General features: G+C 55.9%; 2 protein-coding genes across 13 annotated transcripts in view; both read right to left on the reverse strand.

Moving 5' to 3' along the window:
• The window catches only part of CDRT1 (CMT1A duplicated region transcript 1), a 28,341-nt gene extending 20,073 nt beyond the window's left edge, over nucleotides 1-8,268 (reverse strand). For 5 of the 12 annotated variants that reach the window (XM_021067903.1, XM_021067901.1, XM_021067906.1 and 2 more), the window contains exons 1-6: nucleotides 6,128-8,268; nucleotides 4,180-4,356; nucleotides 2,898-3,098; nucleotides 2,683-2,810; nucleotides 1,888-2,010; nucleotides 684-793 (exon numbers count right to left, since the gene is read on the reverse strand). In XM_021067903.1, the coding sequence (XP_020923562.1) occupies nucleotides 684-793; nucleotides 1,888-2,010; nucleotides 2,683-2,810; nucleotides 2,898-3,098; nucleotides 4,180-4,356; nucleotides 6,128-6,632 (1,244 nt within the window). In that variant the 5' untranslated portion in view covers nucleotides 6,633-8,268. The remainder of the gene's footprint in view (nucleotides 1-683; nucleotides 794-1,887; nucleotides 2,011-2,682; nucleotides 2,811-2,897; nucleotides 3,099-4,179; nucleotides 4,357-6,127) is intronic. The other 7 variants (XM_021067905.1, XM_021067908.1, XM_021067907.1 and 4 more) reach the window with 5 other exon arrangements.
• On the reverse strand, nucleotides 9,827-24,386 carry TRIM16 (tripartite motif containing 16). Its single transcript, XM_021067910.1, has 6 exons — nucleotides 22,526-24,386; nucleotides 17,360-17,455; nucleotides 16,769-17,002; nucleotides 13,552-13,717; nucleotides 13,020-13,115; nucleotides 9,827-10,946 (listed from the first exon to the last, which is right to left on the reverse strand). The coding sequence occupies exons 1-6, from the start codon at nucleotides 23,096-23,098 to the stop codon at nucleotides 10,363-10,365; spliced, it is 1,749 nt and encodes a 582-aa protein (XP_020923569.1). The 5' UTR covers nucleotides 23,099-24,386; the 3' UTR covers nucleotides 9,827-10,362.

Below are 24,918 nucleotides of genomic sequence, written 5' to 3' on the forward strand. Positions count from 1 at the left end.
TCACCTGCAGCACTGGGATGGTGGGAAATCCAGGGCCTTCCAACAAGGGATGGAGCAGAAGGCCAGGCTTCGTGTTAACCAGCCCTGCGGGATCCCCACCTCACACCATAACAAAGATCCATTCAAGTCGATTTAGAACCCAAAGACAAAAGGCAAAAGTCTTTTAAAAACTTCTGCTAATGTATGATAAACTCCCAAGAGAGAGAACAGAGTATGCAGCATTTCCCAACTTGTTTGATCATGAAAACCTTTATTTTTTTTTAATGGAAAACCTCTGAGGAACACAGTTAGAAAGTCCTGTACCCACTGCATGTCCCATTGTTTCTTTCATTCTTTTTTTTCCCCTTAAAATAGCCATGTTAATGAGCATATATTAGGGGCAAAGTCTTGTGCCAACAGGTGCTAATGGGACACACCAAGGCGAATGAGATATGGAGGAGTCTTGCCCTCAGTGAGCTTATAGTCCAACGAAACAGGGTGAGTTGAATTGTTTCCGATCATGAGATCAGTAGAGAGATAACACATGCAGGATGACCAAATAACTTATCGTCCTGTCCAAACTGAGATGTTTTATTGTGAAAGGGAACCCTGTTATCATCACATGACCAAGGGTCACAGCAGTCCTTGGACGCCGCTGTGGGCCCTCAGGATCCCTCCCCTCTGTACACTGGCCCAGGACCTACATGTCAGAGAGAATACGGATGTTGTACGTCCCACAGAAGACGTTCCTCTCCTCCAGCTGCACCTGCTGGGTCTCCTGGCTCTGGTACGCGCTCCACAGGCTGTAGTCGTTCTAACAGGGAAACAGCTGCCGTCAAAGCCCAGGGGCCACTTGACCAGACACGCATCCCTGAGGCTCCCCACAGGGGCACAGGGGGCTGAGGACCGCTCTTCAGGCTGCGGCTGCTGCCATGTGGTGACAGGGAGGGGACCCGTGAGAGAAAGGAACCGCGAGGGAGAGAATATTGAGGCAAGGATCCGAATTCTTCTTCCACATCCGACTCCATGAACTTCGACGTCGATGATGGCTCAGCTTCCCCAAAAGTGAGCTCACAACCAGGAGGCACACAAGAGAGGGCCAGCAGGGCCCCTTGACATGGGTACATGGGACAGTACGCAGCGAATGCATGGGAACTCAAGTCACAAGGGGGAATCACCGCCACACACTCTGTGCGTTTGTGGGTCCAAGGTTCTATACAACTGCAACCTCCACCCCTCCTTCCAGCTGCCTTCCAGAACTGGAAGCCCAGGTGAGTCATCCGTGCCAGACTTTAGCATGCAGAGAGGCCACGGCACGGGAGGGAGGCTGTGTGGTTACCTAGAGCTCCCCTTCCTTCCAAGAACCAGGACGAAGCTGGAAGTGAGGGTCAGAAAGCTTAATTCGTTCTGGACCCTGGACGTCTGGGGCCGGTCCTGGCCCTGCCCTCACGTCCTACCCATTCCCACAGACCCTGGCAGCCTCTCGATGAGGGACTGACAGGTGGTCGGGAAGACCCCAGCCATCCTGACAATGCTTCTGACTGTGAGCTCCCCACCAGGTGACGTGGTGCCATGGACACAGGACCTGGCCCTGGGGGGCTGAGGTCAGGAAGAACCCTAGGATACAACCAGATGGGTCCCTGCATTTAAGATGAGGAGTTTAACGCTTAAGAAGAGGAAGAAACTTGCCTAAGGACACACAGTATAGAACCCTGATCTCCCTCAGGGATAAAACTTCCTCCACCCCCACGTCCTCCCCTCCATCCCCACACCCTCCACCCCCACGTCCTCCCCTCTGTCCTCTCATATCCTACGTCCTTAGGTGAAGGCTGGGTCTGGACTTCAGCCTTCAAAGGCCAGCAAGAAAGGACAGTCACAGTCACCTGCCCCAGATGCCGCTGGACCCACCTTTGTTCTCAGTTTCCATTTCTGGCTTTTCACACGCAGGCGCGTCCCGCCGTCCGCCATCTTGGGAACGGGGATAGTAACCCTGTGGGCGTATCTAGGATCTACGCCCCGGGTGTAGGACCCCTGGGAAATAACAGACAGTGGCCCGTCTCAGTGCTTCTACTCCAAGAGGAGGGGGACTGCTTGACGAGATCTCGAAGCTGAGCAGGCTCTGGCCAAGGACGGCCTGGGCCTGGCAACGAGGCCAGCGGCGCGTGCAGACGGGCTTGAGACGGGCGATGAGCACCAACATCTGGCGGGAGACCAGCGAGGGGGGTCGGCCGCTGCTGTCTCTCATCACTTCCCGCTGCTGGGAAAAATCAACTACCAAGAACCCAGGAGACAGGGTGAGGCCTCAGGCAAGAAACTGAAGCGTGGGTGTCGGAGACGGCTACCATCTGGGGAAAACCGCGTCTTCGCCTACACATCTCCTTCGTGGCCTGGTAAACACCTGCGCACCACGTGAGGTGTCTCGGGGCCCAAGCCGCAGCCTGGCCCCTGGGAACAGCTCCTGTTTCGTGAGGCTTCTGGAAGGCCCTGCCTCCCTCTTCCTGTGAGGTTTCTACAGGTGTCGCCCTGGCCAGATGCACCGGGGTTGGAGGTACATGGGGACCAGTGGGAGTTGGGACGAAAGGGCAGCCCACCTGGAGCAGGAGGCCAGCTCAGGGTCTGTGGGGGACGGAAAGGGTCACGGCCAGGCCAGCCTCGGCGCAGAGACGGGCTGGTGGGCAGCCGGCTCCTCCCAGACGGGCCTACCTGCAGGAAGGCGAGCTGGTGTTGGATGAAGGAGTGCACGGACAGGTCGGTCCGGACCTGGTGCGCCAGCGCGGCCCAGTGCTGGCTCACGGACGCACACCTGTTCAGGGTGTTCCTGTCCAGCATACCTGGAAGACGAGAGGTGGACCTGGCGACCTCCCAGCGGGGCTGCGACAGGAGGAGCCGTGAGAAATGCCCCAGTGGTCCCCTCGTACTTAGGATGTGCTTGGAGAGGTGGGCGGGCAGCTGACGGATGAAGTCGCGGTAGCTGCTGAGCCCAGAGGACAGCTCTCTGACGGCATCGGGGTCCACCAACACGTCGCGGGGGGCCGACTCTGCTCTGGACTCGCTCGCTTTCTCAGGAAACAGCCTGGTCATCTCGGAAATGCACCGGACTGAACTCTTCCACCGTCCGTCTAGAGGGAAGCCAGAGAAAGGGGCTCGGTTGGGGTGTCTCTGAGGTGACGCCAGGCCGAGAGCCAGTCCTCGCCAAAAGCTCTCCCTGGGTCCACCCTGAGGCCACTGGGGTCATTTCTTCTGCCAAAATGAAGACAGAACTTCCCGGAGCAAATGCACAGCAGTTTTCCACCTTCCCGGCCCATGGCGACAACGGCAACATCAAAGACGGGCCTGCTGGTGAAACGGCTTTGTGTCTGAAGTGTCCTTGAAATGATCCCAACAAGCAAAAGTCTCAATTTCAAAAGAGGGGGACTGGCTGGGATCAGATGGATGTGATGCTGGTAATAACTGAAGCCGGAGACGGTTACCTGGGCGATGGTTATACTGTTCTACCTACTTTTGAAATTCTCCATATAAAAAGCATTTTCTTCTTCTTTTTGGGCCACCCCATGGCATATAGAGTTCCCAGACCAGAGATCAGATTCAAGCTGCAGTTGCAACCGAAGCCGCAGCTGCAGCAACGCCAGATCCTTAACCCACTGTACCGGCCAGGGATCACACTCGCATCCCAGTGCTCCCAAGTCACCACGGATCCCGTTGCCCCGCAGCAGGAGCTCCTAAAAACCCTTTTAGGACCTGTGCTTTGTGTTTACTATAATTAGTTCACCTATACGTCTCTCGCTTCAAAAACCAGCTGAGGAAGGCGTGAAGGTCGGGTCTCAGCTGCCTAGTGCTTTCGTCTCCACCTCAAGACTGAATCTAACAGCTCCTGGGGGTTGGATTCTGGGGGTGCTCCCCTCCCCCTCCCCTAAGGAGAGGTCGGAGTGGCGCGGGGAGGGGGGCGGGTTAGAGGTGAGATCACAGCCGGGGGCAGAGGGAGACTTAGGGTCACACCGACGACGGATGGTAATCCTTGCTTCTCCTGGTACCGGATTGTGAGGTTAAACGAGGGAGCAAATACCAGAGAGCCCCGCCTACTCTGCAGCAGGCGACAAGGGAATGTTCCTTGCCCCAGTCTGTCCTCCCCACACGCCCCTGCCCGGTACCCCCAGCCCCGCGGCTCACGTCCCTCCGCCTTCTTGCTACGAGCTGACCCACCACTAGGGGCCGCTGCCCGCCGCACGTTCTGTTGCAGGTTCGCTTTCCCTGAAGTCTGGGACAACGAGAAGGTCGCGTGCTTGGTTCTGGCCGCCCAGCAGACTTGTGGGAGCCCGCCTGGGGCGGCGTGGCCTTTCTCAGGGAAGAAGAACACATCGTTGAAGTCCGGGTGGGTCCCTGGAAAACCAAAGACCAAGACAAGTGGCTCTTTAAACAGGTGGGTGGAGAGAAATGGTTTTACCTCTGCCGGCTTCTTTTAGATCTACACAAAACTGACCAGGCCAGTTATGTCTGTTTTCACTTGGGGCTCCGAGTGTCTACGCAGAAATCGCAGGAAACCTCACATTAGCCTTTGCCGGCGCACCCAGAGTGCAAAATCCACCCGAGCGCTATACACTTGGGGATGGCGCGATAACAGGGGGAGGGCTGGAAGCTGGAAGAGAGACTGCCTTCCTGAAGTTTTGCTTAATTTTCTTCCATGATACGAATAAATGCCGTTGAGCCAAATTAGCAATTTTAATTTTTAAGAGAGAAGCTCCCCTAGGAAAAGGGGAAGGTTGCCACAGCCTGGGACTGAACTTCACTTTTAATACAAGGAGCCGGGCCCTGCTGTGAGGAGGACCAGAGAGCGGGGTGGGCGTGTCTACAGATGAGGCTGCTGGGCCTGCTGCCCGTGGGGTGCGGGGGGAGATAGCACTGCCCACAGGAGATGCTCAGGACAGGAGGCCTGGTTTCAACCCCTTGCCTGGGTGACCACAGCCAAGTCACTCGGACCCCCTGAACTTTGGCCCATTTACCTATAAAATGACGGAGTTGGACTGGTCAATCTCTAACTTACAAGATGCCCTGATTTTCTCCACCGCTTCCTCATTCCAGATGGTCATTCATTTACTTCCCTGACACACCAAAGAGATCAAGGGCATACGTGGGGATCTAACTGCCCCCAGGGTCATTCCCTGGGACTCTATGCGTCTGCAGACATGACCACAAGTCGGGGCTCGTGGACAGCAGGAGTCCCCCGCCCTCAAGAGCTCACACGCTGACTCTGTCCACCTGACGCTCTGTCCCAGCCTCCTCCCACTTGCTAAATCCCTGCTTCCCATGTTGGACCCCCCTCCTGGACCCCCTGCGACCCCCGCCCCGGGCCCTTGCTTCCTTTCCGGTTGCTTTTGCTGCTCCAGCTGGCCAAACATTTCCAAGACCTTTTCACAGACACCCTAGACCACTGGCGTTCAGAGTGAGGGCCCCAGATGGCATCAGCATCCGCTGGGAGCTTGTTAGATGTGCAGGCTCTTGGCTCATCTCACACCTGCTGGCTGGGAGCTCTAGGGGAGGACCCAGCCACCTGTGTCTCAATAAGCCCTCCCAGTGATTCGAAGAAGGCAATGTTGGAGAACCACTGCCCAGCCCTATTGGGCCCTTTTGCTACCTCCAGTCTCGGATAAATTCAACTTCGAGGTTAGATTTTATGTGCAAGCAAGAAATACGGTGGAGTGAATGAGGAAAAGCCTTGGGTTTGACCTTTCAGCTTGGTTTCCAGGCAGGACAAACTAAAGGGCAAAACAGTTCCGCCTAATACGCTTACCTCCCTCCCAAACCCACTTCAACAACACCTCCCCCCAACCAAGGCAGGAACCGCACCAGCAGTGAGAAGCAGAGGTGTGGACCAGCCACCTCTGAGCCTAAGGGATGCAGAAATCCCTTCCAAACGCTGGACAGTTAAAAGTTCCTTCTGCCTTTTACGATTTTCTGTTAGGAAGTCACACTCGGCAGCTTCTGCTTTGGTCAGTGGGATCGGGCGTCCCGACAAAGGCCTCTGTTCTGCAATCTGGAACACCCCCAAATCCCCGTCGACCTGAACTTGTCCACCCCTCCCGCTCCTTCGCAGCCCTGGGGTCTGGACTCCTGGTCCTTGGGCCCTCCAGTCTCTCCCTGCGCCCCTGCCTACCTGAGACGCTGCTCCACTCTCTCTGAAACAGGACGCGGATGACGGAGGCGGCGGTGAGCAGTAACTTGGGCTGGCACATCTGCATCAGCAAGAGTGTGTAATTCACCTTCATCTGGTGAGTGCTGTTCCCAAACCAGCACAAAAGCTCCCGCATCTTCTGTTCCACCGTCTTATCCAGCCTTTGGTTCAAGGAGAACTTGGCCATGCGCCCCTCCTGGTTGCTGAGGTTGACCCGGGACCGGTGGTAGACGAAGTCCTTCCCCTGAGTGGTCTGGAGGATGTTTTGAAAGTAGTGTAGCAGGTACAAGCTGTCCAGCTGCACCAGGACGCTGACCAGGAACCTCGTCTGCGATGACTCGCCCACCCTTCGGAACCACTCTTTGGTGGAGAAGACCTTCCAGGCCAGGACACACGTCTCACACTTCCGGCACACGGGGACAGAGTCGTCCCCCCTCTCGCATCGGAAGTAGGGGGCATTCTTGAGCCGCAACTCCAGGTTCTCCATGGTCCTGAGATGACCAGCTCATTTTAACCTTGTCCGTTGTCGATGCCACCAAACCCCAGGGGAACAGGAGAGGCTGATAAAGATCCCGACGGAGCCTTTTCTGACATAAACATCTCCCAAAGGAAAAGGAAACTGCTGCGATGGATGGAGAGCTTCTCTCTCCCAGAAACTGCCGGTTGAGTCTGGCTTTCTGTACTGACCTCCTAGGAAACATGGCTTTACCGTAAATCTCCTAAGCCTGGAGCTGTGCAGGGGGAAGGCGGTTGCTGTATATTCTGAAAGAGCTGGTCATCCCGTTTCTAGAACCACAGGAACAGAGTCAAATTAAAATAATGTACGGACCCCTTTTATTTTATTTTGGCTGCTCCTGTAGCATGCGGAAGTTCCTGGGCCAGGGGTCGACCCCACGCCACAGCAGTGACCCAAGCCACAGCAGTCACAACACCGGATCCTTAACCTGCTGAGCCATGAGGGAACTTCTGGACCCCTTTGAAATTAGGGGGAACGAATACTGTGGAGCCTGGGGTTGAACTTAGATTGTTGTTAATGACTTTTAAATATTTGTGAGTATAAAATTAGACGGGAGCTTTGTTTTCTAGCTGTTGGGTTATAGTGCTCCTGAAAATGTAAACTATAAACAGTCATCTTCTTAACTCATTGTCAAAGTGAAAACACAAATGTTTCACACATACCTGTTACTTGACTGCTTCAGAGTACCAGCCAGAAACCGCTGCAGTGGAAAACTGTCCCTGGACCTGAGACGGTCTTCCAGCCTCAACAACACGTCGACGCAGGAGCACTGGAAGCAGCACAGCTGAGGCGTGAAGAGTGTGGGGCCTGGGGCCAGACTCCTGGGTTTAGACCCCGGCGCAGCTGCGGACTGGCTCCATGAACACAGACACATTCCTTAACCCTTTATGCTTCAGTCTCTTGTCTGCAAAATGGAGACAACAGCAGTTTCCACTTCACAGAGTCTGTGTGAGGGTTAAATGAGGTGTACTATGCCAAGCACTTAAAAGCTTGCCTGGCACACATTTAGCCTCGAGAAATGGTAACTACTGGGAGTTCCCTGGTAGCCCAGAGGTTAAGGATTCAGCGTCGTCATTGCTGTGGCTTGGGTCACTACTGTGGCTCGGGGTCAATCCCTGGGGCCTGGGAACTTCTACATGCTACCGGCGTGGTCAAAAATACAATAAAATTGCAGCAAGGTGGATGGAACTAGAGACTCTCATACTCAGTGAAGCAAGTCAGAAAGAGGAAGACAAATACCATTTGATATCACTCATATCTGGAATCTAATATACGGCACAAATGAACCTTTCCACAGAAAAGAAGCAAACTCATGGACGTGGAGAACAGACTTGCGGTTGCCAAGGGGGAGGGGGAGGGAGTGGGATGGACGGGGAGTTTGGGGGCAGTAGATGCAGACTATTGCATTGGGACTGGAGAAGCCATGAGATCCTGCGGTATAGCACAGGGAACTGTATTTAATCACTTGTGATGGAACACGATGGAGGATAATGTGAGAAACAGAATGTATGTGTCTGTATAAATAGGTCACTTTACAGCAGAAATTGACAGAACACTATGAATCAACTATAATACAATTTTTCAAAGCATAAAATAAAATAAGATAAAATGGATCTGTACATTATTGAAAAGTCTCATTGTCGTTGGGATCCTTATTTGGGGCAGCCGATCATCAATGTCCAGTACCGAGTTTATAGGGCACATGTATGTACACTGAAAGGCACGGGGAAGAAAACAAAGTGTGTAGTTTTGAAAAGAAAAAAGACGTGAAAATGACTTATCTGTTTTGTGAGATCTTTAGCCCTGGCCTGTGCTCCCCCAGGAGTCATGACTGGGCCATTACAGACAAAGCTGGGAGCGTACGTGGCCCTGGGCGTCCCCAACAGAAGGCCCCGCTGTCACCGATGACCCGGAAGGAGACCACTGGGCTTCCTAACATTTTTGAGACCAAAGGCCTGTTCGTAAGTCACGTCATCTGCAGAAATGCCGTGTGGAGCACAGACACAGTGAAAGTCTACGAGCAGACGCGCGTATGTTCCAAAGTTACCTGGGCAGCAGGGCGTCACTGAGAGCAACGGGGCTATTCTGAAGACAAAACCTTGACACCGCGGCCAAAGATGACAGGCACTGTCCAACTTCTAACTCCACAATTTATTTTTTTATTTATTTATTTTTGCTTTTTAGGGCCATGGCATATGGAGGTTCCCAGGCTAGGGGTCCCATCGGAGCTGCAGCTGCTGGCCTACACCACAGCCACAGCAACGCCAGATCCTTAAACCACTGAGTGAGGCCAGGGATCGAACTTACGTCCTCGTGGACGCTAGACAGATTTCCACTGAGCCATGACGGGAACTCCCAAACTCCACAAAATTTGTATCAGCAGCTGCTTCGGAGAACCTGGAGTCCACAGCAAACAGTCTGCAAACATTCCTAGATGCTGACATATTCAGAGGCGCCTGCATGTCTCAGTTCTCAAGAGGTTCCACCAGAAAAACATTCTCTCTCTCTCTCTCTCACACACACACACACACACACACACACACACACACACACACACACTGTATGAACGTGTATATAAACACAGAGGGAGCACATGTCAAAAAATGCAAATAATTGGTGGGGGGGCAGAGTACAGAGGGTTTCTTGTCCTCTCCTTTCCGCTTTTCAGAGGTTTTGGCTGTGCCCTGGGAATGCGCAAGTTCCCAGGCCAGGTATCAAGTCTGCATCACGGCTGTAACCAGAACCACAGCAGTGACAACGCAGGATCCTTAACCGCTGAGCCAGGAGGGAACTGCACTGGTGCATGTTCATCATTCATCTTAGGCAGGCGACTGTCGAAAGGAGAGTGACCTGATCAGGGGGCGGAAGGGCTGGACACCACACAGGAACACGGGACATGTGGTGCGAAACCAAGCTTCCCGGGGGACGCGTGAGGAGCTGCTCTTGGAACGAGGCACCAGATGTGTCCCCATCACAAGGCGGCTCCAGAGAAGAGCGAGCACCGCCCCGAGAGGTCGGGGGACTGAGACACGGACCTCGCTGAGACATTCTTAAGAGTCCTCGCTGTCCCCAAATCGGATGAGCTGCCGCTCAGCCTCTGCACGTCTCAGACGGGGAGCGGGGCGGGGGGGGTGGGGTTGCAAAGAGAACGAGGCCGAGAGACACTCCATTCATGAAGCGGTTTATTCTCCACACGACACCCCTGATCTAAGGGGGAAGGCAGCAGAGAAGTTCAAGGTCAGCCCTCCCAGGTTTGAATCCCAGCTCGGCCCCTCCCCATGTGACCACTGTGACCTCGAGCAAGCTCCCTAAACCCCGAGGACCCCAGCTTCCCCAGCTGCTAAACGGGGCTGCTGTTGGGGTCACAGGAGGGAGGGGTGATGCCCAGAAAGCCCTCAGGACAGTGTCTGGGACACGGGGAGGACGCGATAAAGTTGGTGAGTCCTCCGCAGGCTTTTTGATCGCTCTGAGGATTCCTGGTGACCAACTCCGGGCTCAGCGCGCGTCCACCTGAGCAGACTGGAGAGTGTCGCTAGAAGACGAGGAGGGGGCGGAGGGCCTGCGGAGGCTGCGACCGTGGAGAAGAGCGCCGTGTGGCAGCCAGAGACCCTTCCCGCGCGACTTCTAAGGCAGCTCCCACTGGCAGGGACCCCCCTTGGACCAGGCTGCCGTCCCATCTGCGGGAAGCGGATTCCGGCCTCTAGGGAGCAGCCTCCACTGAGGTGGGCGCCGGCTTTCCCAGTTCCTCTCCCAGATCCACAATCCGGATGGCGTCCTCCTTCTTGGAAAGCCAGAAGGCGGGGTAGACGGGCTCCGAGAACCTGCAGTCAAACCTGTGCACCAGAGTCATGGCATCGGGCTCCACGCCGTAGAAGGAGAGGACCCCGCCCGGAGAGTCCACGTAGACCCCCAGCCTCCGGCAAGGGCTGGCCTTGAGCGGGGTCTCCGTGTCGCTGTGCCAGGCCCTGAACGCCTTCCCGTCCCAGTGGAGGCTCCAGGAGAAGCTGTTTCCAGAAATGCAGCTGTTGCGTTCCTCGCCCTTCCGGTCGATGCCTTTGCACGTCAGGCCTACGTAGACGCCGGCCCCGGAGAGCTCCAGCTCGAAGTAGTACCTGTGCAGGTACAGGCTCTGCTGGGCCAGCACCTGCCGCCAGTGCGTGAACCTGCTGGGGAGGTCGGGGTAGGGGTGCTCCCAGGGCGCGGTGTTGGTGACCTTGCGGTTGTCCTCCTGCAGCCGGAGGTACCTGTGTGCCGTGTCCGGGTCGAAGGCAATGTCACAGGCGTCTGAGGGGACACAGAGGGTCAGGGACAGACAGCTGATTTGGACTGAACACCTCCAACCTGGCCAGCCTCCAAAGGACGGGAAAACATCCCCCGTCCCTGCTCTCGGCCTGCCCAGCCGCTGGTCCCCCCAGAAAAGAGGTGGGTGGAAAGCAGAAAGCAGAGAACAGTGTGAGACCGCGATTTATAAGAAGAAATCTATGTATTTGGTCTCTGCCTCGCGGTTCCCGGCACAGAGCTCCTGAAACCCTTGTGATTTGCTGGGCTCTACGTGTCTTTTGTCCCAACCAAGCGACTCGGGGTGGGCTCCTGGACGGGGCCATCAGAAGAAAGCTTGGACCTTTCAGCCCTAACTCCTATTCTCTCTGAGAAGTGAGAGGGGCTGGGATGGAGCTGATGGTCCTTCAGGCCTGTGAGAGGAAGCCTCCAGGTTGGCAAACATCCCCACCAGCGGGGCCGCCCCACGTCCACGGGGACAGAGGCGCCTGCTCCCAGGACCCTCCCACACCTTGCCCTGTGCACCTCCCCCACCTGGCTGCGCCCCTGTGTCCTTGATCACATACGAATGTTACAGATGCCTTCCTGAGGTCCGTGAGCCGCGCCAGCCGCCTGAGGAGGGGGGTCACTGCAACCTCTGACTGGCGCCCAAGTCGGACAGAGCTGTGGGCCGCCTGGGGACCTGCTCCTTGTGACGCATCTTGTGGCTCTGACACCCTCTCCAGGTAGACAGGATCAGAACTCAGTTAAACTGTAGAATGTCCAGCTGGTCTCACGGAGAATTGCTTACAATGGGGCAACCCCTCCCCGATCTGTGTTGTAAGGGGTCCCAGACCCCTTTTATTTTATTTTATTTTATTTTTGTCTTTTGTCTTTTTAGGGCTGAACCCACGGCATATGGACATTCCCAGGCTAGGGGTCCAATCGGAGCTAGGGATCAGAGCAGCATCTGCTAACTACACCACAGCTCATGGCAACAATGCCGGATCCTTAACCCACTGAGGGAGGCCAGGGATCAAACCTGCAACCTCACGGTTACCAGTCAGGCTTGTTAACCACTGAGCCACTACGGGAACTCCACATCCTGATTTAATTAATTAATTTATTTTTTTCCCAGACCCCTTTTAAGAAGTCACTCCAGTTCCTTCCTTCCTGCAGCTCAAATTACTCAGCACTTAGGGTATTATTTGCTGAACTGAATCAAGAAATAAAATCTGTTCATTGACTCATTCTTTGATTCAACAACGAATACGTCCTGAAAGCCAGGCACTTTTCCACCGGTGCCAGCAAGGGTGTGGGAAAACGGATGCTTATACCCACAGTGGAGTCACTCTTCTTTAAAATATCTGACAAATGTGAGAAAAAGAATGTACGTATGTACATATGTGTGACTGGGTCACTTTGCTGTACGGTAGAAAACTGACAGAACACTGTAAGCCGACTAGAATGGAAAAAATAAAAATCATTAAAAAAAAAAATAAAATATCTGACCAATACTATAGCCTGGTGACCTCTCAGTCAGCCCCCTCCTGCCAGTCTCTGCCTGGTCCCAGAGAACGAGAGCCCCTCCATGCCCCGACGCATTGGAAGTTACTCTGACCCTGCGTCTGCCCTCATCCTCCCTCCGCTGGGTAGCCAGGCACTTCGAAGGGGCCAAGGTCGCGAAGGACAAAGGATTAAGGGACTGGACCCTGACTGAAGCAGGAGGAGACGAGGACACATCTGGGACCAAGGACGCTGGGAGGAACACCGGGTGAAACCTGAATAAAATCCATGGGTGCATTAACGGCACCACAGCAAGGTTCGGTTCCCGGTTTGGACGCAGGTTCCACAGGTGTGTAAGGTGCCAGCCTTTGGGAGAGCGGGATGAAAGGTGTGTGAGCCCTCTTGGTCCTATTTTTGCCATGTTTTGGTAAGTTTGAAACTTTTCAAAAGGAAAAGTTCAAAATTCTTAAAAACTAAACTTTTAAATATGTACCATTTAGGGTTAGACCTGAGGTTGTGAGACGCTGGCGTTCTTGCTTCCAAAGCATCACCCGTACACCCCGCCGCCCCGGGGAAAGAGAAGCGGCGACTTACACTGCAGGAACTGCGGCCTGGTGCTGGGCTCGGGCCTGGAGGCGCGATGCTTGTGCTCGATGATGGCAGACACTTGAGTCCTGATGTCAAACTCCCCTGGAACGCCAAGAGGAGCGGATGCCCACCTGTCCAGGTGGGCAGGAGAACCCGAGACGCGGGACCCCGGCCGCTCTTCCCCAGGCTTCCTGGGGGAAGGAGGGACTGGAGGCTACTCCCGTCCCAGAGCCCCTGCCCAAGGCCGGCAGTTCTCCAGTGGATGAAGTCAAACACGCGGAGAAGCAACCCCAGCCTGACTCGGACCAGCCTTAGACGAATGGGCATTGACAGCTTCAGAAACTAGTCACCGAGCTGCAGGCCGATCCCAGGGTGTGACGCGCTCCAGCGTAAAATAAAAGCAGCAAGGTCAGCATCCGCTAGTAACGAGGTCTAGCCGCAGGGTGGCTTGAAACTGAGACACTGCCCGACGCCGCTCGCCCTCCCCGACTCGGCTTCCCCGCCAGCCCCTCAGAGGCACTGCCACACCGCTCCTCACCCTCCTTGGAGAACTCCTGGAGCCGCGCCTTGTAATCCTGCAGCAACTGGATCAAGTGCGCCGTGGAGTCCGTGATGACCTTGCGGATGCCTGAGAGCCTGTCCTTGAGTCCGATGTAGACGCTGGGGAAGGCGCCGTCCTCTGTGTGCTTGAACTGGCAGTACTCCTGCAGGAGAGGAGACACAGCAGACCTTGCCCTGGGTTCTTGCTTCTCCCACGGGGCCGCCCTCCGCAGCAGGGCAGCTTCCCCATCTCTAACATGTGCTGATGGGAGTTCCCCTCGTGGCTCAGCAGGTTAAGAACCCAATGTCTCTGTGAGGTTGCGGGTTCAATCCCTGACCTCGCTTAGTGGGTTAAGGATCCGGCGTTGCCGAAAGCTGTGGAGTAGGTTGCACATGGGACTCAGATCTGGTGTGGCTGTGGCTGTGGGGCAGTCTGGTGGCTGCAGCTCCAATTCAATCCCTGTCTCGGGAACGTCCATATGCCACAGGTACAGCAGTAAAAAAATTAGTAATAATAATAAAATAAAATGGGCTGGTGATGATATGTACTTCACAAAGAGAGTGCGTGCAATGGGTCTGCTTGGCCTCTGACAATGTCGAAAGCATTCTTCTTCTTTTTTTTTTTTTTAAACTGGGAAAGGGGAGTTTTAAAAAATCAAGAGATACCAGACGCCCATGAGCAGCTGCAATACACAGTCCAGACAGGAGACCAGAAACAAAACGGTACGCCAACAGTCCAGACGGAGGGAACACTCCTGCGGAGTTCATCCCCTTGATTCTTTGTTTGTTTGTTTGTGTGTGAGTAATTTTTGCGTGTGTGTCTTTTTAGGGCCACACCGCTGCATATGGAGGTTCCCAGGCTAGGGGTCTAATTGGAGCGACAGCTGTCAGTCTACAGCACAGCCACAGCAACGCCGGATCCTTAACCCACTGAGCGAGGCCAAGGATGGAACCCGCAACCTCATGGTTCCTAGTCAGATTCGTTTCCACTGCGCCACGATGGGAATTTCTATTTATCAGTAATTTAAACATAAGCCAAACAGCGATCGAGAAGCCCGTGAAGCCCTTGGGAGAGCTGCAGACAAGTCCTCAGATGGGAAAGCTTGCTGCCTTTTCCTCGTTCATTCAATCCAACACACAGCTTCCCCTAATCTTGTTCTCTGTTGAAGAGCTGGAAAAGCATTTTCACCTAGAGAATCACATTTCAGCCTCTTTTGCTTTAAACTCTGCAGTGATCAGGAAAGGTCACTCTCAGATGTAACACGTTATCAAGAGTCAAAGGCAATCGAAGCACTGAACTGCAGACCAGATACAGCAGAAAACTTAGTGATGAAACTCACTGGACGAATGGAGGAGAAGAAAAACTCCAAGGGAGAGAGCTGATTAAAAAAATGAACGTTTCACAAAAAAAAAAAAAACAAAAAAAAAGGAGTTCCCGTCGTGGCGCAGTGGTTAACGAATCTGACTAGGAACCATGAGGTTGCGGGTTCGATCCCTGCCCTTGCTCAGTGGGTTAACGATCCGGCGTTGCCGTGAGCTGTGGTGTAGGTCGCAGACGCAGCTCAGATCCCGCGTTGCTGTGGCTCTGGTGTAGGCTGGCGGCTCCAGCTCCGATTGGACCCCTAGCCTGGGAACCTCCATATGCCATGGGAGCGGCACAAGAAATGGCAAAAAGACAAAAAAAAAAAAAAAAAAAAAAAAAAATGAACGTTTTAACACTATATACAGATATAGTGCCATATGTAATAAAAGTAACATTTTAAACCCCTGGGGGAAAATACTTGCGGTCATTTCAAATTGCTAAAAACTTGGGGAACAAGAAGTTACTCTTAACCAAAGTAAGTTACCTTCTACTAAAATATATTTTATACATATTAAATAATATATTAAACATTAACATAGTCTATGTTCACCTTTTTTTTTTAGGGCTGCACCCACGGCATATGGAGGTTCCCAGGCTAGGGGTCAAATCAGAGCTACAACTGCCGGCCTACACCACAGCCACAGCAACGCAGGATGCAAGCCTCTTCTGCAACCTATACCACAACTCACGGCAACGTCAGATCCTGAACCCACTGAGCAAGGCCAGGGATCAAACCCAAAACCTCATGGTTCCTCGTCAGATTTGTTTCCACTGCGCCACAATGGGAACTCCCTGTTTTATGATAATCTTATAAAAGGAGAAAAAATAAACAGAAATTATTTCTATACTCTTTGGGAAATACATGATACAGGAAGCCAAATATTTATTCATAGCTTCTCCGTTTTGATATTGAAAAGTAAAGGAACTGAAAGACATTCTTCAGTCTTTGTTTCTTTTTCGCTTACTCGTTACCAGGTCAACGACTATTTTGGGGGGTGGGAATACAGATGATTGTGTTCCTTCATATTTTTTCTGTATTTTCCAAGGTTTTTTCCCACAATAAACATTTATGTTTGTTGTAACTAAAAGAGAATTTTTTTTCAAAAATGCAATCAAAAAATTATTTGCATTTAGGAATATGAGAGCTGAAGGAGCCTTGGAAATTTGTGACTCCGACCTGTTTGATAAATGAGGAATCTGAGACCCAGAGAGGTTGAGCAACTTGCCGAAAACCACACAGCGAACTAGGGACAGATCCAGAAGGATGGAATTTCCTCCCCCGCAGATTTCCTGTCCTTCGGATCCGGCTCTGATGGCAAGCGGCTTAATGTACAATGAATGGCACGTGGTAAAGAAAGGTCCCATCTCCTCTGCTGGGCTGTCCGCAGTCACCAGCACATGCAGCCGCTCCGAAAGGCATCAGGACCCCGGTCTGACCCGGCCCAGCAGCCTCCGCACAGCACTGAGGGCTTCACACCGCAGGCTGATCTGAGCTCATGACCCCTCGCCCGAGGTCCGCCCCGGGCTGCCGTGACTTCACGGTGGAGGACAGATTCTCGCACAGCCAGACGCCCGCCTGGCCCTGCCAGCCTCACCTCCCATCCCCGAGTGCCTGGCACCCCACGCCCCATCCGGGTCGGTCCCCAGATGCTGTGTGCTTCCTCAAACCTTCCTCCCCTCCCTGGAATGTCACTCATCTCCCATGACCTTGGTGCCCGGTCTGGGATGTCCTCCCTCCTGTACTCTGCCTCTCTGTCCCCACGGCCCCCTGTGCACCGTTTATCAGAGGCGGTCCCCTTCCCACGGCGCTGCTGCCCGAGCAGAGTGAGGCTCTCCCTGGCGCCGCCCGTACCTCCAGGAACAGCACGGGGTTGCTGATGGCAGCGATCCTGTCCAGCTCCTGCCTGGTCCTCTCCATCTCCGCGCTCCTGCACTCCAGGTGGGTCTTGATGCCGCTGGCCTGGCCCAGGGCGGCCTGCTCCTTCTCCTCCAGGAAGAGCATCGCGTCGGCCTGGGCCTTCCTCACGGCAGCAAGGAGCTCCCCGAATTGCTCCTCGGCCACTGCCTTCACCTCCGACACGGAGACCTGGGGCGGGCGGCAGGGGCAGTGAGACCCTGTCAGTGAGGTGGCCAACCTTCTGGAAGCTCAGCACGCGGAAAAGGAAACCAGAGAAACCCACAAGCCAGGGAGCAACTTCTTAAAGGAATCCTCGGTTCAGGAAAGAGGGATGAGCTGCCCCGGGTGGACGAGCGTATTTACGGGCCTGTCTATGGGCTGAGTCACCCTTAGGTGGAGGGAGCACCAGCCCCAGGCTCTCCTGCCCATCAGTCTAGGGGCCCCAGGCAGGTCTGGTTGTCCCTCGTGTCCAGGAGGTGGGCCTGGCCGACCGTGCACCAGCAGCCAGGTGTGCAGAAGCCTGCAGGTGGCCCCAGCCAGCCTTACCAAAACAGACTTGTGGTTGTCTTGGAGCCTGGCGATGGCATTTTCATTCAACTTGAGTTTCTGCTCCAGGTCTAACTGGGTGTTCTGAAGCTCAGTCTAAGGAGAGGAAAGGTCAGGGTTAAATAGGAAGGAGCCCAGGGCCCGTGGAGGGGCTCCAGGAGCAAGGGCGCCATCTGCCCTTCTTCCTTAGGGGGTCTGACCTCAGAAGCTGGCCTGGGTGGCCTCGGTGGAGGCACAGATGGTCAGCTGTGTGCCAGCACCCCTGGGATGAACCAGCTGAAATGCAGGGAGGACTTACTATGCTGTGCTGGGCACAGCGTCAAGCCTTCCCCTGCATTAGCTTGCCATCCTGACCATGCCCACAGTAGGTACAGACATAGCTCCACAGGTCACCTGTGCAAGGTCACACAGATGTCAGTGGAGTCGAGCAGAGGCCATCTGGCCTCAGAACAGCCTGGCAAGGAGCACAGGGGCTTGGGGCCAGGGGTGGGGACCCTAGGGTTTCTACTTAGCAGCTGAGACTTGGGGAAAATCCACCTAACACCTCGCACTTTCATTTCTTGCCCTGAGAGGTGGGGAGGTGGGGGTCACGGTGGCTACACGGGTGGGATCCAGCAGGGGCTCTGCACAGCCACCCGCACGGTAAGTGCCCCGTCAAGGCACTGGTGCCCTTCTCATCGCCATGGTTGCTGGTGACTCCCTTCCATCCCATAATCTCATTTTCCCCTGGAGGAGGCAGCCAAGGCAAGTGCCCCCTGGGTTTGCCAGCTTTGACCCCGTTGCCCAGCCCTGTCCTCACCTGCTTTGACCCTGCTGCCCTCGTCTCTGGGGACTCCTTCGCACTTTCTGCCTAGAACGTGCCAAGGCATGAAACCGGAGCCTCTGCGAACTTCAAAGGCCCTGGCACTTCCCTGCCTCCATGAGGGCATGAGACAGCAGTGACAGAGCCCGCATTGCTTTCCGAGGCAGCGTGAGTCACTGTGTCTGCACAGAACTCGGGGCGGGGGCCACAGGGACGTGTTTCCCCCTCGGGAATCCCAGGCAGGCAGGCGGGACACTCGCCTCCCTCTGTAGAAGGTGAGATGGGATGGGTGCTCAGGCTCTGGTTGCTGACCTCCCCTGAGACCAGAGCCTGAGGCCCAGGAGTAGGGAGATGGGGGCCTCTGGTCTATTTGGGGCGATCAAGGACCCTGTTCTCTCTGAACGGCTTATGCAGCCACCTGCTCCAGGTGGAGCTACTTGTTTAAAGGCGGTGGAGACACAGCAGGACGCACGGTAGCGGGGATGGTGGGCGTGAGAATGGGTTACAGCAGCGGCCCCAGCACCACCCCTGATGGGCCGGGGGACCCCCAGAGCATCAGGGAGGGGCTTCTTCCCACGGCCTGCAGACAATGGCTGGCTGTGAAGGGAGCAAAGGGTTCGGAAGTGCCTGTGAGGACCTGGTGAGTCACCCCCCAGGCAGGCACTCCCATCACAATAGGTGGGGCCACTTTGGGAAACCAGCACCTCTAGTTATTCCTGTTCCTAGAAAATGACAGGGTGCCTCACACCCTGGCTCCGGGGGTTCCCAAAACGTCGGCCAGACACACCTCAGGTACGGGCGGGGGCCGCACAAAAGCAGGATAGTGAGCGGTGCCAATGAGCGGGATGCCCTCTGACACGGGGTCCTGCCGCTTCAGCAAGGAAGTGACAGGTGTGCAAAGAGTACAATATCCGGTGTCCCGAGGCCTGCCCCTCACTGGCTGTGCCACCTCCATCCAATCCTTTACAAGAATCTGCTCACAGAGTTGCTCTGGCTTCTATCTCAAGACAGAGGTGGTGGCCGCGGTAGGTGCGAGATGCAGGTTGGAACCTCAGAGGCAGTGGGAGGAGAGGAAACCCCAGGCGCTGTGGTTGCTTCGCGTCTCCCTCTGGGAAGTCGGCATCTGGGAGCACTAGAGCCCCCTGGGCCCCGGCTTCATTCCTCGGTTGTTGGTCAGAAGCCAGAGCATACCGGCCCGGTTATATAAGACACCCTCCCTACTCCTCGAAGGCGTGGAGCCCAGCTGAATGTTTAAGAAGAAACCAAGCTTCATAAAACCGAGTCCAAGGCACTCAAACTATCCACCTTTCGGCTGCCAACGGGCTGTGAACGGTGCTGGTCACTCTCCCCCGAGAAGCAGGCACACTTACGCTCTCAGAACTGGGCTCCTGCTGGACCTGGACACTGTGTCCTCAGTCAGCACCCAGTCCCGGGCTTTCCGGAACCAAAGCTGAGGTTGGATGCAGTGACCTCCACGAATGGACTTCCAGACCTAAGCCGGAGCCCAGCCCAGGCCTTCCCTCCTCCAAGACCCCCCCAGCCCCTCCCTGACATCACCCCCGGGGGCCTCCCTCCTTGGCACGCACGGCAGGCCCTCTGTGCTGCCGCAGGCCTCTGGCATCGGGAGGCCGTGGACCTGCCTTGGCTCCCCGATCAGAGCCCGACTCCCAGAAACAGACGGCACAGCCTCGCGCTTGGCCCCGAGGAAGTGCTCAGTAACGCTTGATCAACCCGACCCGGGACAGGAAAGAATCCACGCACTTCGTGGGTGAGAACAAGCAGGAGAGCAGCCACAGGAGGAGTGCCTCTCACCGCACACACACAGCCTCCCCCGCCCCCGGCAGCGTGCCCGAGTTCAGAGCGGGGGAGAGGAGGTAAGATCAGCCCCTCATACAAGCCAAGGGGCCTCAGGCATGGAGGCCGGGGGGAAGAGCTGGGCTCTGGAAGCCCACCAGGACTGGACACATCATCAAAGAACCCCCAGAACCTCCGAATCCAAAGCGAGCTTCTGCCCACGGGCACAGCGAGGGACCGTGGGAGCCTCAGAGGGGCTCAGCCAGTGAACGGAGAAATCCGTGGTTCTGTGGATCCGACACAGGCTCCCAGCTGTTCTGCATCCTCACGGCCGGCCCTGCCATTCGCAGTTGCCTCCGCAGGACGTGCCTGCCTGAGTAACTAGCCCTTTCCATGCTCTGAAGTGACCTTGAGCAAGCGGCTCCAGCAGACGTGGGCTGGATGGAGAAACACCTGAGCGTCTAGAACCGGACTTGTGTCCGACACGCCTTCCACACTCATCTAGTGTTGGCTGCAGCCTCCTCCAGCCACCAGGTCTCCTGAGCTGGTCTCTTGGGCTCCTTACAGGACATCCTTTGGCTCTGGGATGTGGCATGGCCACTCAGAGTGTGGCTGCGCTTACAGAGCAAACTTGCCCTCTGAGCTGAACGCAAGGACACCGGGTGGAAAGGCAGGAGTTCTCCCGGGCAAGCAGCATGCCGGGGTGGTGAGCTGGGCCAGCGCCAGGGCCCAGGGAGTGGGGCCGCCGCACAGTACCTGGAACCACAACTGCCTTCAGCACAAGAACCGTCCCACCCAGGGTCCCTCCCCAGTTGTTTATATTTTACCCTACACAGCTCCCTCCTGGGGTGTCTGAGCTGGGGCTCTGCACACAGGCTACACAAGACTCCCTGCTCGGGACCACAGTTACCCTCCGACTCTGAAAGGCACCAGCTCACGCTAGGTTTAGAGTTCATACTGTGTCTATGCTGCTAGAGGCACAGACTCTAACAGGAAGCAGAAGCAAGGGTGGATGGCAGTGCCTGCTCGGAGGAGGGAGGCAGGGGGTTCAGGATGGGAGGGAGAAAATCTACCGAAAAATCTGCTGGAACAATCTACTGCAGTGTTTGACGGAGACTGATTCTCAACGTGTACATGCACCACTTTTCCAGGTAAACACAAGAGGACTCCGATCTGAGACCCTGCATGAGGGGGAAGCAGTAGAGTCTGCCTTCATCTCTCTACTGCCTGTGAGGCAAGGTCCGGGTACAAGAAAGGAAGTAAGGTTATAACACTGTGATCTTGGGGTCCTTCCTGTGCTCCTCCAGCGGGGTGGCTTTCCAGAAGCTTCCATCCCTCGCGCCGTGACTTAGCCATCTACAGGTTCTGACAAATGTGGTGGAGATGGAAAGAGTCACTACTAGGCAGAGTTATTAAGGGATTTGGATGATAAGCATCTAGCACCTGGCGACGAAGACTAGTTTCCTCAAGGACACGGAGATGTGTCCTCTGACCTGTCTGTTGACCCCGAGCCTCTTCGTGGCTGTGAACGTGGGGAATGGGCGGCAGTGACCTGACGTTCTCTGATACTGAGGATGCTGGGAACAGCGGGCAAGAGGATTCAAGAGCTGGAAACGGTGACTCATTGGCGTCTGGAAAACAGAGCTTTCCAGAACAATTCCCACTAACACTGGATAAAATCTACACTTAATGGAGGCGTGGAGGAGGGGCCCTGGCAGGTAACCAGCTCGTCCCAGGAAGCACTTCCTCAGCTACCCAGGAACCTTGGGCGTGTGAAATGTGGGACAAAAGTCAACAGCCAACAGCCACTGAGAAAAAAAATGTGCTCGTGGAAAATCAAAATGTGAGAAACGAAGCATCTAAATCCATTGCCAAGAACAGTCTCCAGGCTCTCAGCTTTAGGGCAAAGAAAAGCTGGCTGTTCTAGAAACAGGTCCCTATCTGCCGGGACTAAGGTTACAGGCTTTGCGCACGGCGTTTCTCAGTCTCTCCTGCTACCCCATCTGATAAGGAGGCTCATTTTCCCTAAGTTAAGCCGTCCTCAACATTGCACCTGCAGGTAAGTTTCCAGTGCTGCGTCTTCAGGCTCTTGGATGTCACCCACATCTCCAGAGGGGCCCCTTCTATTGACCTCATTTAGGGAAGGGGAAAAGAGGAATCAGGGGGGAGGTTTGGGCTCTCCTCTCCTGAATTCCTGCCCAGGTTTACATTTCACTAACTGCCACTCAGATCAGGCCAGAGGGCAACACCGCTGCGCTCAGCCCCACACCTTCCGCACCCCACCCCCAGACGCATCAGCCACAGAAAGCTGAGTGACACACAGCAGGAAACTAGCAAGAGGACCCAGAGGGAGAGAGCGCAGGGACAGCAGGACCGAGATGGGGACAGAGGGACCCACCCCACTTTCCAAAGCCAAGTGCAAAAGAGATTTCTGCCCGATGGACAGGCAGGTACCAAGGCTCAAGTCCTTCCCGGGTGAACCCTAAGCACAGGAGTGAGGAGGCCAAGGCCCAGTCCCTCCCTGGACGTGCGGCCTCCCCACCCCCTCCCCAAGGGACCCCAGCACTCACCTCCTTGTCCCTGCGGGCGGTGTCCAGGGAGACCAAGGTGTGGCCCCTGTGCTCGCCCTGGCCGCACTCCCGGCAGATGCACTGCCCATCTGAGCAGCAGAAGGCGACCAGCGGGCTGCGGTGGGCAGGGCACACGCGCAGGTCCCGGTCCTTGGTGGGCTCGGTCAGCTGGTGGCCATGCAGCTTGCTGTTCTCCTGGTGCGGCCGCAGGTGCTCAGGGCAGTAGTTCACCATGCAGGTCAGGCAGGACTTCACGGCCCTCACCCTGCTGGCCCCGAGGCAGAAGTCACACAGGACCTCCTCCTCCTCCCCCTCGGCCTTGGGGCCCTCCTGCCCGGCAGAGTCGGCAGAACCGCTGCCCTGTCCCCCAGACTCCCCTGGGGGACTCTCCAGGGAGGCTGAGTCCTCCTCTGCCAGGCTGCCCTGTCCCCCAGGCTCCCCTGGGGGACTCTCCAGGGAGGCTGAGTCCTCCTCTGCCAGGCTGGCTGAAGCCAAGTCTGGGCTGAGAGTGGCTGGAGGGTGAGTGGGGACCCCGGGCAGCGGCCCTGGGGCCATCAGCTCCAATTCAGCCATGTAGAAGTTCTGCCACCAAGCTGGGCTTCCTCTGCCCTGTGGCCCAGGATCCCACAGCCCAGCCAGACAGGAGAACCACGCCTGCCCAGCCCTCAGCGCCCAGCTGACTGCAGCTGCTGCAGGACTTAACTGTTTCCTGCCCAGAGGAGGCTCAGCCGGTCACTACTCAGCTCAGGCTCAGACAATGAGCTGTGCTGATGACAGGGCTGTCGACTCTGACTCCTCTGGCTCCAGGCAGCCCAGGGGGCCCCCCCACAGGCTCAAGCCCCTCCTCCAGCCCAGCCCTGAAACTTCCATTCTTCTGTGAGTCACTCATCCCCCAAAGGCCACCAGGTCGGTCTGGAAAGGACTGGAGTTTCCTGCACTCTGCAGTCAAAAGCCGATGTTGGTTTGCGCCGCTTGACAGGCTCAGTGTTTTGTTTTCAATTTGCAAAGGGCCCCGGATGTAAAGACTTCAGCGAAAGGGCAGCCCTTCCTCCTTCCCATCTCGCGGACCTGGACGGGACGCGGCTGGGACAGAGTCTCATCTTTCCCACGTCACCTTCTGGCACGTTCCAGGAGTCGGGCTTCAGAAGGGCACTCAGCAGCGATCAGGAAGCCTGGGGACAGCTCGTCTCCTCCCACGGAGACCTCAAAGCAGTGGCCCTCCTTGGCCGCACCACCTACCCGGTGGCCCCACAGGGGCGTGGCCCCTTTGCTCGCTTACCAGGGTTTTCCTAGACATGGGGTTCGGGTTTGCTGTGGCAGCCACGATAAAGTACCACAGACCGGCTTCACCACAGAAATGCACCTGCTCCCAGCCCTGGAGCCTGGACGCCCAGGATCAAGGTGTTGGCAGGGGAGGGGGTGTCTCTGCTGAGGCCCCTCTCCTTGGCTCACAGATGGCCATCCTCCCCTGTGTCCTCAGCGGTCCCCCTTCAGTGTCCTCAGCTCCTCTGTTTCTAAGGACTGCAGTCAGAGCTGCATTAGGGCCACCCTCAGGGCCTCAGCTACCTTAACTACCTCTTTAAACGGCCCAGTCTCCAAATACAGTCCTATTCTGGGGGCTCCAACATTACAGCATATGATGGGGGGTGTGATGCAGCCACCACAGATGCTGGGGACAAGGTGGGCAGCACCTAAGTGCCTCGGAGGAAAGGGGCACCGGGTGGGGCTTCGCGGCCCACTTTGCACTTGCCAGGTGGGCGCCACAGCACCCAGGGTTATCCCAGGGCACCTGCCCCAGTGTCAGAGCCCCCAGAGGCTCTACAGCTCCCCCCAGGATCTCCTCAGATGTGCTCCAATGGACTAGGAAACCCACCGAACCGAGAGAGAAGGGGGCTGGTCCCGCTGGCCCCCGAGATTAGGGTTGGGGTGTGTCCAAGGCCTCACCCTCCCCATGGCTCCACCAGGGGGAGTTCTCGGGATCCAGAGTCCCACCACAGACCAAGGGGCGGTCCTGGTCCCTGACCAGGGCGCTGGGAAATGCAGAGGCTGCCTGGCGTGGAAGCGCAAGGAAGGCCACAGGTCTGCACTTGTCGTCAGCAGCCACAGAGCCTGTGGTCATGATGGGGACCCGGCCCCTCTGCCATACACCTGGGCTCCTGAGCACCCGAGCTCAGTACCCTCTTCCACCGACGAGGACAGCCCAGGAGAGGTTTCCCGGCACTTGCTTTCATGGTTTCAAATCTCCAGCCCGGAGGAGGGAGCTGCCTTCTCCAGGTCCGGCCCGTTCCCAGGCTTTTCTCCAACATTAACAAATCGGGTTGCTGTCCTTTCTGCCGCCTTTTCAGAACAACTCTACCAGTTCTACCCACCTGCCAGAGAGCCTCTGATCTTTC

The sequence above is a fragment of the Sus scrofa genome, chromosome 12 (genome assembly GCF_000003025.6).
Source record: "Sus scrofa isolate TJ Tabasco breed Duroc chromosome 12, Sscrofa11.1, whole genome shotgun sequence".
Classification (NCBI taxonomy): Eukaryota; Metazoa; Chordata; class Mammalia; order Artiodactyla; family Suidae; genus Sus; species Sus scrofa.